Source organism: Neoarius graeffei, chromosome 9 (genome assembly GCF_027579695.1).
Source record: "Neoarius graeffei isolate fNeoGra1 chromosome 9, fNeoGra1.pri, whole genome shotgun sequence".
Taxonomy (NCBI): Eukaryota; Metazoa; Chordata; class Actinopteri; order Siluriformes; family Ariidae; genus Neoarius; species Neoarius graeffei.
Genome location: NC_083577.1, coordinates 36641884 through 36654834, shown reverse-complemented (window position 1 = coordinate 36654834; position 12951 = coordinate 36641884). Strand labels below are relative to the sequence as shown.

Below are 12951 nucleotides of genomic sequence, written 5' to 3'. Positions count from 1 at the left end.
CAATCAGAATGCATGTTCATTTTCTCTGCGTAACACTCATGACGTATGTATGTGCCCAGTTGTGTTGGCTCATTGAGGTTGGGACTAGCACGTGTGAATCGGAAAGTAAGATGAATTGTAAGTGATCGGCTACACAATGCCACAGTGTGTTGCTTTCGGGTGTAATAACAGGACCGATGGAAAGCATAATGATCCTCCAGACGTGTCTTTTCACTCGTTTCCGCTGAAAAACACCAAGCGAGTTTGAGCTTTCTTCTCTTCTTTCGTCATCACCGGAGTCGAGAGTACCTCTCCTAGGTTCAAACTGGTACCCTTCTAAGCCATAGCCTGCTTGCAGTGTGTCTTGCGGGATCTCTTCGTATGATTCGACAGAGCTGTCGCTTTCACTTGATGTGCCCAACGCCATGATTACACACTTCTCTCCTAGTGCAGTGGGTAGGGCTGACGTCACGGTCTTTTAAAAATGGCGACTCTTGTGCCGTTTAGCGTACCGACTATTATATTTACAATTACCAAGATATTTCGTTGTTTTCTAGTATATAAATTTGATAGAATACTTAAGAATATGTTACTTTGTCACATCAGCAACTGTATATATTATATTTGGTACCCCTTTAACTACTTAGAAAGAATGCACTAGTGAGCTCAGGAACTGCAGAAGGCCCAGAAGAGCACGGAAAACATCTGTGGTGGATGACGGAAGAATTCTTTCTCTGACCAAAGGGGGAAAAAAAAGAAAAGCACTTCAACAGTTTACCAGATAAAGAACATCCTGCAGGAGGAAGGTGTATCTGTATCAGTGGCTTGCGCCCACACTAATACCTTTTTTAAATTAAACCGATCTCCGTCCAGATGAGCATCTTAGCTCCGTATTAGAAACTGTGGGTGGTAGAAATGGGCAACTGGACTTGCTTGAGGACTTGCTTGTTCCTCAGAACTGAGGAAGCCTTTTGGACGAGAGGTGAAATGTTTTCAAGAATCTTCAAGCAAGTCCAGTTGCCCATTTCTACCACCCACAGTTTACTATGACCTGGATGATTGAGAATCTTCACAGACATGTTTCTCCGTATTAGAAATAATCTCTGTCCATAGTCGCATAAAAAAGCATATCACATCTCTGTGTGATACACTGGGCATGCCTGTGCCAGTCTAAACAGCTGATGCCATTTGTTTTCTTCTGGAAAAGGGTCACATGATAGGAGCGCAGTGTTGTTTTCATTAACGATGACGAAATCATTTCGTTAACGCACCTTTTTTCATGACTAAAACGAGACAGTGACGAGCTAAACATAACTTTTTGATCACGAAAATATGACGAGACGTATCTGTTGTTTTCGTTGACGAGACGAAAATGTTAGTGGGTTGGCTATAGGACTATCAAAATGCATGGCGTTTCCTCCAACGGCGTTTGCAATGGCGTGTGCATGAGCAAGAGCGTGCACGCGAAACATTAATGTCTGCATCGCGCATATGACGGAGTGCGTGAGGGAGAGTGAGAGAGTCTGCGTGTGTGCCTGTTCATGTAGCGCATGCTAGACAAGGAGCATCCTGATTGGTTTACAGACATCCAAACTCATTTCAGGGAGGTGTCGTGACGCATGACTTTTTTCCCATCAGTGTGTGTGTGTTTGTGTGGGGGGTGTAACGACACCTCCCTGAAATGAGTTTGGATGCCTGTAAACCAATCAGGATGCTCCTTGTCTAGCATGTGCTACATGAACAGGCACACACGCACTCCGTCATATGCGTGATGCAGACATTAATGTTTCGCGTGCACACTCTTGCTCTAGATTCCGGGAGATATTATCCAATTTGCGGGCATCAGGGAGCCACTATCAATATGCGGGAGACTCCTGGAACTTCCGGGAGACTTGGAATGTCTGCACTAGACAGTGTTTATGTAGAGAGCATACACACTTCAATCAATCTTTTATTTCAATTACATATAAACAGATAATAAACTACACGAGTCTGCAAATAGCACACTGCTAATCAAAGCAGACTCATGTTTACAAAGAAAAAAAAATTTATATGAATTAATATAATACTTAAATATGTATGAAAAAGATAAAACATACTTGACAAATTAACAACTATTTGGTAACAAAAAGAAAAAGGAGACAATACTTGTTATTCGATATAAAGGTACAGTAATATATAATTCAATAACTAACAGTTCAGCATGGGTGGGTGGAGCACAGAAGACGGCAGGACAGAGATCAGGTTCAAAATAGGGCTTTATTGCCACACTTTTCAGTGAACAATTCGACACCAAACAGACACACACACAACTGGCGTCTAGTTCGGGGATGAGCTCCTCTGCTCTCGCTCTCCCTCCTTAAGTAGGGCGCGGTCACTGGGAAGACACACACAAACAGGTTAATTGACGTCAGGTGTAGTGATTCTGCCACTTACCTTCCCTGACTCCGCCCTCCTGTCACAGACCGGCGCTTGACCACGCCCCCGCTGCCACATACCCCCACTGCCCGACTCAGGCCGGGCGGCCATCTGGCCTGCAGCCGACTCCCCCCCCCCCCCCCCCGATGGGAGAGGAAGTCTGCCACGACCATCTGCGCCCCCGGCTTGTGGACCACCTTGAAATTAAAGGGTTGGAGCGCCAGATACCAACGGGTGATCCACGCATTGGCATCATTGGCATCCAGTGGTGGAGCCACTGGAGGGGTGCGTGGTCCGAACAGAGGGTGTAAGGGCGCCCCAGCAGGTAGTACCGGAGGGCGAGGACCGCCCACTTGATGGCCAGACACTCTTTTTCTATGGTGCTGTAGCGCCCCTCACGCACCGACAGCTTCCTGCTGACGTACAGGACAGGGCAGTCCTCTCCCTCCACCTCCTGGGACAAAACTGCCCCCAGCCCTCTGTCCGACGCATCGGTCTGCAATATAAAGGGGAGAGAAAAGTCAGGGGAGTGTAGAAGTGGCCCCCCACACAGTGCAGCCTTTACCTCAGAAAAAGCCCGCTGGCACTGCTCCGTCCACTGGACCGGATCTGGTGCCCCCTTTTTAGTGAGATCAGACAGCGGGCTGGTGACGTCCGAATAATTAGGTATAAACCTACAATAATAGCCAGCCAGCCCCAGGAAGTGTCTCACCCCCTTTTTGGGCTTGGGCCTCGGGCAGGCCGCAATTGCTGCGGCCTTGTTAATTTGGGGACGCACCTGCCCATTGCCCAAGTGGAAGCCCAGATACCGTACTTCCACCCGCCCAATCGCACACTTCTTTGGGTTGGCTGTGAGCCCCGCTCGCCTCAGCGACCTAAGGACGCCCCTTAGGTGTTCAAGGTGCCTCGGCCAGTCATTACTATATATGATTATGTCATCGAGATAGGCGGCCGCATAGGTGGCATGGGGGCGGAGGACCCTGTCCATCAGCCGCTGAAACGTAGCGGGCGCCACAAACAGCCCAAACGGAAGTGTGATGAATTGGTGTAACCCAAACGGTGTGGAAAAGGCCATTTTTTCTCGGGATAGTGGAGTCAAGGGGATCTGCCAATATCCCTTCGTCAAATCCAGTGTCGAATAAAAGCGAGCCGTGCCGAGTCGATCGAGCAACTCATCAATACGAGGCATTGGGTATGTGTCGAATTTAGACACCGTGTTGACTTTTCTATAGTCCACACAGAACCGGACCGACTCGTCGGCCTTGGGTACCAAGACCACCGGGCTGCTCCAGTCACTGTAGGACTCCTCGACGATGCCCATTTCGAGCATGGTCTGATGTTCTTCCCGAACCACCTTTTTTTTTAGTTCGGGTAGCCTGTAAGGGCGGCTACACACTACCACCCCCGGGGGCGTCTCTATGTGGTGCTCTATGAGGTTAGTGCGACCGGGCAGGGGCGAGAACACATCCGAAAACTCGGTCTGCAACTGGGCAAACTCCGTGAGTTGGGTCGGGGAGAAGTGGTCTCCACAGGGGACCGGAGAGGTAAGTGATGCCAATGTCCCTTTTTGAACCTCCGGCCCCAGCTCCGCCTTCTCCGGAACCACCGACACTAATGCCACAGGGACCTCCTCATTCCAGAGTTTAAGCAGGTTGAGGTGGTAAATCTGTAGCGCCCCACCCCTGTCCGTTCGCCTCACCTCATAGTCGACGTCCCCGACTCACCGTGTGACCTCAAAGGGTCCTTGCCACTTGGCGATCAATTTAGAGCTCGACGTGGGCAACAGTACGAGTACCTTATCTCCCGGTGCGAACTCCCTAAGGCGCGTACCCTTGTTGTACAGGCGGGCTTGCCGTTCTTGGGCCTGCCGCAAATTCTCCTGGGTTAGGTGGGTGAGCGTGTGGAGTTTTGCGCGCAGGTCCATAACGTATTGAATTTCGTTTTTACTTTGTGAAGGTCCCTCCTCCCAATTTTCCTGCAGCACGTCTAGAATGCCGCACGGCTTACGCCCATATAATAATTGGAACGGGGAGAACCCCGTGGAGGCTTGGGGGACTTCTCGCACTGAAAACAACAAAGGCTCGAGCCACTTATCCCAATTACGTGCGTCCTCACTTACAAATTTTTAAATTATATTCTTGAGGGTGCGATTGAACCGTTCCACTAAACCGTCCGTTTGTGGGTGATACACGCTGGTGCGTATCGGCTTAATCCCCAATAACCCATACAGTTTGCGCAGTGTCCGTGACATAAACGTGGTGCCTTGATCAGTCAGAATCTCTTTCGGGATTCCAACTCGGGAGATGACACGGAAGAGCGCCTCCGCAATACTGCGTGCTGAGATATTGCGCAGAGGCACTGCTTCCGGGTATCGCGTTGCATAGTCCACCAGAACTAATATAAAGCGGTACCCTCGTGCTGACCGATCTAATGGCCCGACGAGATCCATCCCAATTCTTTCGAACAGGGTCTCGATTAATGATAGAGGGCACAAAGGCGCTTTTGGAACGGCCACTGTATTTACTAACTGGCATTCGCGGCACGTCGCACACCACCTACGAACATCGCCGCGAATCCCCGGCCAATAGCAACAGGCCATTATTCGGGCTAGTGTCTTATCCTGCCCCAAGTGTCCAGCCATGGGATTAAAGTGAGCCACCTGGAATACCAATTCCCGGCGGCTCTTTGGAATTAAAAGCTGCGTGACTTGCTCTTTCGTCTGAGTGTCCTGCGTCACTCGGTATAATCTATCTTTCATAATAGAAAAATAGGGGAAGGATGGGGTGGCGTTCGGCGGGAGCGTTTGACCATCGATTGCTCTCACTTGGCCAAATGCATGCAGCAGAGTCTCATCTCGCGACTGTTCTAACGGGAAATCCGCGAGGGATTCCCCGAGAGAGGGAGGAGGAGCCTGTGGTTCCTCACTCGGACGCGGAGATGACGTAGACATCTCTGTGACAGCTGCTCCTGCCAAGGCGACACCGGGACCTCCCCCTACTGAAGTATGGCAGGACCCACTCTCCACTAAATGGCTCATCAACTCCCCGAATCCCAGCCAATCAGTCCCCAAAATTAAAGAGTGGGTGAGGTGAGGATTAACCGCCGCCTTTACTATGAATTTTTCCCCTCAGAAAAAAATGTGGACCGACACCAAAGGGTAGCTGTGAACATCCCCATGCACAAACAACACCTTCACCCCCTGTGCTCCCCCCAATGCCTCGTTTTGCACCAGGCATTGGTGAATTGAGGTTTGATTACAACTGGAATCCACCAACGCCTGATATGTATCCCCTTGAATACTCACCGGTATGCGATACGCTCCGGCCCGATCGAGGGCGGCCTCTGGCGCATCGGGGATCCGAACCACCGCGCCCACCTCCATTGCCGTGCACTGCTATTGGAGGTGGCCCGGCTCCCCGCAGCGCCAGCAGACCTGCCCGGGCTTCCTCTCTGCACCGGTGTTCTGGGGCTCACTCACCTGAGGGGGGGAGAGACAGACACAGAAGGGAGAAACGGGAGGGCACCGCGGGTGCGGCGGGCCGGCTGGGGTGGTGCCGGCCCCCGCCTCCACGGTGGGGGAATGGGGCGAGGATGGGACACAGGAGGAGGGGGAGAGAGAGAGAGAGAGAGAGAAGAGGAGAGGAAAGGAGAGGAGAGGAGAGGAGAAAAGAGACGAGAAGAGGCTGTCTGCTGTCCTGTCGCCGGAACAGCCGCCAAATGGTCCTCCGCCAGCTCGATTGTCTGATCCAGCGACGCCGGGCGGTGGCACTGGACCCACTCTGCGGTTCCTGCTGGCAAGCGAGCGATGAATTGCTCCAGCACCACCTGGTCGATGATCCCCTCGGCGTCGCGGTTGTCGGCCCTCAACCACCGCCAGCAGGCGTCCCGGAGTTGCTGGCCAAACGCGAACGGCCGGCCGACTTCCTCCAAGCGCAAAGCACGGAAGGGCTGACGCTGCTGCTCAGGGGTGCGCCCCACACGCTGGAGGACGGCCCGGCGGAGGTCCGCATAGGCCAGCCGGCGTTCGGCGGGGAGCTGTAGCGCGGCCAGCTGTGCCTCTCCCGTTAGCAGGGGGAGGAGGTGCGCTGCTCCATCGGCCACCCCGAGGCCTCTGCGACTTGCTCGAAGAGCGTGATAAAGGCCTCGGGGTCGTCCTGCGGACCCATCTTGGTTGGGGGGGGGACGGGCCTGCGGTGGGAGCGCTGGTGGACCCTGCTGACGCGAGGAGGTGCCGGAACGCCTCACAATCTTCTTGTTGGGCCAGCACCAGGGTCTCGAAGCGCTGTTCTTGTTCCTTTCGGAGGGCAACTAGCGCCTGGTGCTGGCTTTGCTGGGCTGTGGCGAGGGCGTGGACCAGGTCGGCGAACGGGGAGGACTCCATGGGGCTGATCGGCTGCTGCGCTCCAATTCCCCCGGGTTTCGGCACCACTGTAACAGTTTAGCACGGGTGGGTGGAGCACAGAGGACGGCAGGACAGAGATCAGGTTCAAAATAGGGCTTTATTACTACACTTTTCAGTGAACAATTCGACACCAAACAGACACACACACACAACCGGCGTCTAGTTCGGGGATGAGCTCCTCTGCTCTCGCTGTCCCTCCTTAAGTAGGGCACTGGGAAGACACACACAAACACAGGTTAATTGACGTCAGGTGTAGTGATTCTGCCACTTCAGAGGCACAGATACATTTTTTGAACTGGGGGGGACAAAGCTGCCAGCAAACCAACCCCAACCCCACCCCCAACATGTGTTGTGCGAGGAATATACTCTGATGCCCTCAGGGCGGCGACATTACTCAGCTAAGACAAAAAAAACATCACTCCTTCATCCCTGCAACCGTTAGCTTAGGCCTACTAATAAAGAGTAGGAGTAGAGCACACCTGTGATGTCTGGTGCTCTCATGTGCTATTTACCACTGACACGAGAGGATGTCATGTGGGTTGAATATGTGTGTGTGTGTTAAACTGTTAAACATAGCGAGAGGCTGGGCTACGTGTGTGTGTGTAAAGTGTAAACCAGTGCATCCTGACTTTCTAACTATGCCTGTGTGTTGCGTGAGCGGCAGTCAGTCAACAACTCTTCGCAAAGTTTCCTTATGAAACAATATGCTCGCTGAAATTATGGCAGAAACTTTATTTATACCTACCATTCAAATAACATTAAGCATTAAGGCCTTGGCAAGGTGACCGTCTCTACTTAAAATGGGGCAGGATACACCGTGAAAAAATTGGCAGCAGTAATGCTTTTTGACTGACGCTAGCCACAGGCTGACCCAAAGGTTTGGTAGGGTCTAGCTAAAGTTACAGATCTGGCGCTAGAATTTGTTAGCTTATAAGTCGTGTAACTTAATTTCTTTACAAGGCTCTTAACACACTACGGTAACTTCAGTTAACACGATAAACGTCTGATTAATTCTGGTTTTCGACAACAATAAGCAAAAAAAGAATTTAATATCAAGTGTCGAAGGCGCTCAGCTCAGACCTGGTTCAGACTGGTTTGGACCAGACTTCTTGCTGCAAAATGTTCCCACAATGCACTTGGGGTGCATATACAGTACCTCATAGTGTTGGGTGTTGAATGGAAAAGAGTAAAGATAACAAGGTTTGTTTTGTTGAGATTGTGAACGTAAGAAGATTGACTTGCATTACTTAATTATTCTTGTTGAGAAAAAAAAAAAATTGTTTCTAACAAACACAAATTGATTCAAAACTAGATATATATTTGTGTAAACATACAAACTTGAATTTTTGTTAATATCACACATTCAAATTATGTTAAATTTACTTCTCAGATTAAATTTTTTCAGTGTGTCCCAACTTTTTTGAAACATGTTGATGATATCAAATTCAAAATGAGCATATATTTTTCAAAAAACAATAAAATTTCTCAATTCCAAGATTGATATGTTGTCTTTGTACCATTTTCAATGAAAATTGGGGTTTCCATGATTTGAAAATTATTGCATTCTGTGTTTATTTACAGTTTGCACAGTGTCCCAACTTTTTGGGGATTGAGGTTGTAATTTGTAATATTAGTTACAATGAAAGGACTGGAAACTGATGTCCTCGTTGTTCTCTCCTTTTTTCTTTTTTTTCCTGTTTCCTGGTACGTGTCTAACGAACACATGCTGCTGAGAAAGTTTTAACATGAAAAGCTTTCATTTTCCTCTTCCGACATTTTACTCTGCATTTGCACCAAATGCAGTGAGTCAGTGAGATCATTGGAGGTACGTCTTAGGCAGGGGCGCAGATACGTTTTTTGAACTGGGGGGGACAAAGCTGCCAGCAAACCAACCCCAACCCCACCCCCAACATGTGTTGTGCGAGGAATATACTCTGATGCCCTCAGGGTTAGCTTAGGCCTACTAATAAAGAGTAGGAGTAGAGCACACCTGTGATGACTGATGCTCTCGTGTGCTATTTACCACTGACACGACAGGATGTCATGTGGGTTGAATGTGTGTGTGTGTGTTCTGGATGACTGCTGACTGTTTTGTCTACCCTTTGTATTTATCTATAGCATCTAGGTCTGTGTATCCTATGTATTGAGACTTGGACTGTTGCGTGAGCGGCAGTTAGTCAACAACTCTTCGCAAAGTTTCCTTATGAAACAATATGCTCGCTGAAATTATGGCAGGGAACGCCAGATTAAACATTAAAACTGCCTTCTGTGCACTGTATCTACAGGCTACCACCGAAAGAAGGAGGCTACCAGAAAGGCATCTCTACTCCGTACGATTTTACTTTCACTACGACATTACTTTGAACAGACTATCAAAAAATTGCAAGGTGATATGATAAAGTAAGGCACAGTTTACTTACAGTCGTTGTTTTTTGAAAAAACGATGCAATCATTTTCTGCCTTTTCGGTTTGGCACCCTTCATCATGCCGTGTTGGGGTCCTGAACTAGGAGCTGTCCCCGATATGCCTGTCAAACTTGTTGTGGGTAACCATAGCAACTAAGCTCGAGCTCGCAACCTGTGCAGTCTGCGCAGCTCAACCAACTGAATATCAGTCTTTGTTTTGTTTTATGTGAGTTGTTGCAACTATGTATGTACTGCTGTGCACCTCAATAAACCGAATGGTAATTAGTCTTTTGATTTTTCCGTGAGGTTTGCCTTATGCAAAGAAAGACAGCATAGACGTTTTTTCCTCCCTATAAGTGGGGGGGACCGAACGAGGTGAATTTAAATCTGGGTGGGACGAATCCCTCCCATCCCACCCTCTATCTGCGCCCGTGTGCCACTTACCTTCCCTGACTCCGCCCTCCTGTCACAGACCGGCACTTGACCACGCCCCCGCTGCCACAATAACATTGAGAAAAATATATATATCGAGAGAGGTATACTTGTCATACTGATAATAATAATTCATGCATGGTATTAAATCATATTCCAAGTTAAAACTAAGATAAATATATATCTTAATTATATATAGAAATAAAGTTATGTAGAAAGAAAGAGTTTGGAGATGTCAACATCATATCCATATCTACTTAAATCAGAAAAAAGGTGGTGTCTGACTTTTTTCTTGAACGACAATTTAGATGAAGATCTTATAGAAGTTGGAATCTGGTTCCATACCCTAACACCAACACGGGAAAATGAGTTCTTTTGTAGATTTGTACGAGAAGACTGAGTATAGAAGTTCTTGGAGTAAGATGACCTAGTGTTCTAAGAATGGATACTAGAAATAGAAGAAAATAATTTACAAATGTTTGAGGGTGCACTTTGATTAACAACGTCATACATTAATTTAGAAATACATTCATAGAAAAGATTTACTAGTAAAATATTGGTTTTGGAAAACAATGGAAAGGCACTTTATTATCAACAAAATGGATTAATCTTAAAGCTCATTTTTGTAGGATTAATACTTCATGAATTTTACAAGCCTGTCCCCAAGAACTAAGACCATATGTTAAATAAGGTTGAATCAGAGAGCGATGTAATGTCATAAGGGTATGTAGTGGAATAAAATGTCTAAGCTTGGCCAAAAGGTCGACAACCTTGCTTATTTTGTTGCAAATAAAATCAATATGAGGCTTCCAAGAAAGATTGTCATCGATTATTAAACCCAAATATTTGACATACTTTTTACGTTCAAGTGAAACAAGTTTGTTTTCAGACACTGTTTTGAGAGTATGTTATGCACAACCTGTCAACCTCGATTACAATTTCCTATCTCTGTATTGGCTCAATTTAATGTTTTAAAGTAATTATTTTTTCGACTAAAATGAATGACTGACTAAAACCCTTTTAGTTTTCGTCGACTAAAACTAGACCAAAACTATCAAGGATGGAATTGACTAAAATGCGACTAAAACTAATAAGCATTTTGTCCAAAAGACTAAGACTAAAACTAAATCAAAAATGGCTGCCAAAAACAACACTGTAGGAGCGTGACGAACTAAGGAAGGATGCATCATGACTCGAAAAACCCAATCAGGAAGAGAACAAGGCTAGCAGCGTTTCCAAAAGTCTCTACTTTTGGTGCTCAAAAACACCAGGGGGCTCATTTATCAACCGTTCTTACGCACAGTTCTGTGCGTAAAAGGTTCGTACGAACATTTTTGCGCAAAGTGTGGAATTCATGAATATGTATTTGAACGTAGAATTGTGCCTAAATATACGCACACCTCGGACCATGCTTACGTACAATACCTAGTGGTAGAATAACGAAACAACAAGTAGTGTTGATTCTAGAGTCGAACTGTGCCCGATGCGCAGGTTACAATACAACTATTTTTGTGTTTGTTTGTTTGTTTGTTTGAGTGTATTCGAAGTATTTTGGTTTCGAACGTGCTGAATCAAATTCAAACACACCAACAACGTGATCTTGTGGGCCGATTTCAGATTACTCACGGTGTAACTAATAATTGACTATTGACTAATTTACTCATGTGTAAATAATTATTTGAATTGATATACGTATAAAAAGCACACACATGATATGCCTATCAGAACGCAACATGGCCCATCTTGCATTGCTAGAAGAGTTGGCAAACCGTGCGTTCCGCAGGGAGCGCGTATTCAGAGAGAGAGCCGATTTATTTTGAGCAGGTATCGTTTTCCAAAGCATATATTACTTGATTTATGTCATGAATTGGGTCCTATGCTAGAGCGCGAAACAAAGCGCACGAAAGCCATACCTGTCCATATCCAAGTTCTGTCTACCCTAGGATTTTTGGCTACAGGCACGTTTCAACGTGAACTTGGGGATAGAGTGGGTATTTCTCAGCCGTCACTGAGCAGAATTTTGCCAACAGTTTTGGATGCAATAGTTTCTTTGGTGCCAAATTATATTCGGTTCCCTTATTTACTTCCGCATAAAGCTGAAGTTAAGCAAGGATTTCATGCAATCGCGGGGTTCCCCAATGTTATTGGGGCAATAGATTGCACACACATAGCGCTAAAAGCACCATCACAGCACGAATACAATTTCGTGAATAGGAAGGGGTTTCACTCCATCAATGTGCAGCTCATATGTGATGCCGATTTGATGCTTTTAAACGTTGTTGCTCGATGGCCTGGGGGAACGCACGACTCGTTTATTGTGCAGAACAGCTCAGTGGGCATTCGTTTACAAGAAAGAGCTGTTGAAGACGGATGGCTTATTGGTGAGTGTCGCGCAACTTGTCATAGTATAACATGGGTATGTCCATTGAGCAGTGTTCCGCAATGGTAAACCGCAATATGGCAATGTCATGTATGCAACTTGTTCGCATAGGTGATCAAGGATATCCACTCAAACCGTGGCTCATGACCCCACTAACCAACCCCCAGACACAGCAGGAACAAGCCTACAACCGGGCCCACGCGCGCACCAGAGTTACAATAGAGCGCGCAATTGGTTTGCTGAAGGGCCGATGGCTGTGTTTGTCAAGGGCGGGGGGAACGCTGCAGTACCGACCTGAAAAGGTGTGCAGCATGGTTATGGCTTGCTGTGTGCTCCACAATTTGGCCATCAGAAGAGGAGTCCCCCTGCAGGATCCCCCTAGACCTGATGACCCCATGCATGACGAAGAGCGTTGAGAAGAGGGCCTTGCACCTGCTAATGCTTTTGCGATGCGGATCAGAGCGGGGATCATACAGAGATTTTAGGCAAGTTTACCCATATTATGCATATTATTTACTCACTGTGTGTGTGTGTTGCATAATGACAGAACGCAGACTTTTCACGATTCAATAGCTTTTATTTGCGATTTGAGTTGCACAAGCAGCAAGTGTTTTCAGTGACTCACTGATTTCAGTGAGCACATTAATGAGGTTGCTTAGCTGCCCCTTGATGTCACTAACTGCCTGGGCAATGTGCTCTTGGTTCTGCAGGACCTCATCAGTTAATACCCTTGGTGCCCGAGCCTCACGCACAGAGGACGACCTTGCCTCCTCCTGCACCATCGCGGCAGGAGCGGACGTGTCTGTATAATTGAAAGAGCAGATGCATTAATAAGCTACTTCTGTTTAAACCAAAAATTTCTGTTTGAAACAAAGTTTTTTTTATCGATTCAGTAAAAAATGTTTAGATTTAAATTCTGCATTAAATGTGTGACC

General features: G+C 47.2%; 2 protein-coding genes across 2 annotated transcripts in view; one reads left to right on the top strand and one right to left on the bottom strand.

Annotated features, from left to right (window-relative positions):
• Positions 1 to 12951, bottom strand: part of LOC132891633 (uncharacterized) — a 152015-nt gene that overhangs the window by 58320 nt on the left and 80744 nt on the right. The window lies entirely within an intron of this gene.
• LOC132891632 (putative nuclease HARBI1) lies at positions 9821 to 12948 on the top strand. The gene is made up of 3 exons (XM_060929395.1): positions 9821 to 12017; positions 12128 to 12501; positions 12727 to 12948. The coding sequence occupies exons 1-2, from the start codon at positions 11351 to 11353 to the stop codon at positions 12430 to 12432; spliced, it is 972 nt and encodes a 323-aa protein (XP_060785378.1). The 5' UTR covers positions 9821 to 11350; the 3' UTR covers positions 12433 to 12501; positions 12727 to 12948.

Coding starts and splice junctions, on each gene's coding strand:
- LOC132891632 (XM_060929395.1), top strand. CDS start 11,351: ATGCCTATCAGAACGCAACATGGCCCATCTTGCATTGCTAGAAGAGTT. Junction 12,018..12,127: donor TGAAGACGGATGGCTTATTG/GTGAGTGTCGCG, acceptor TTGTTCGCATAG/GTGATCAAGGATATCCACTC.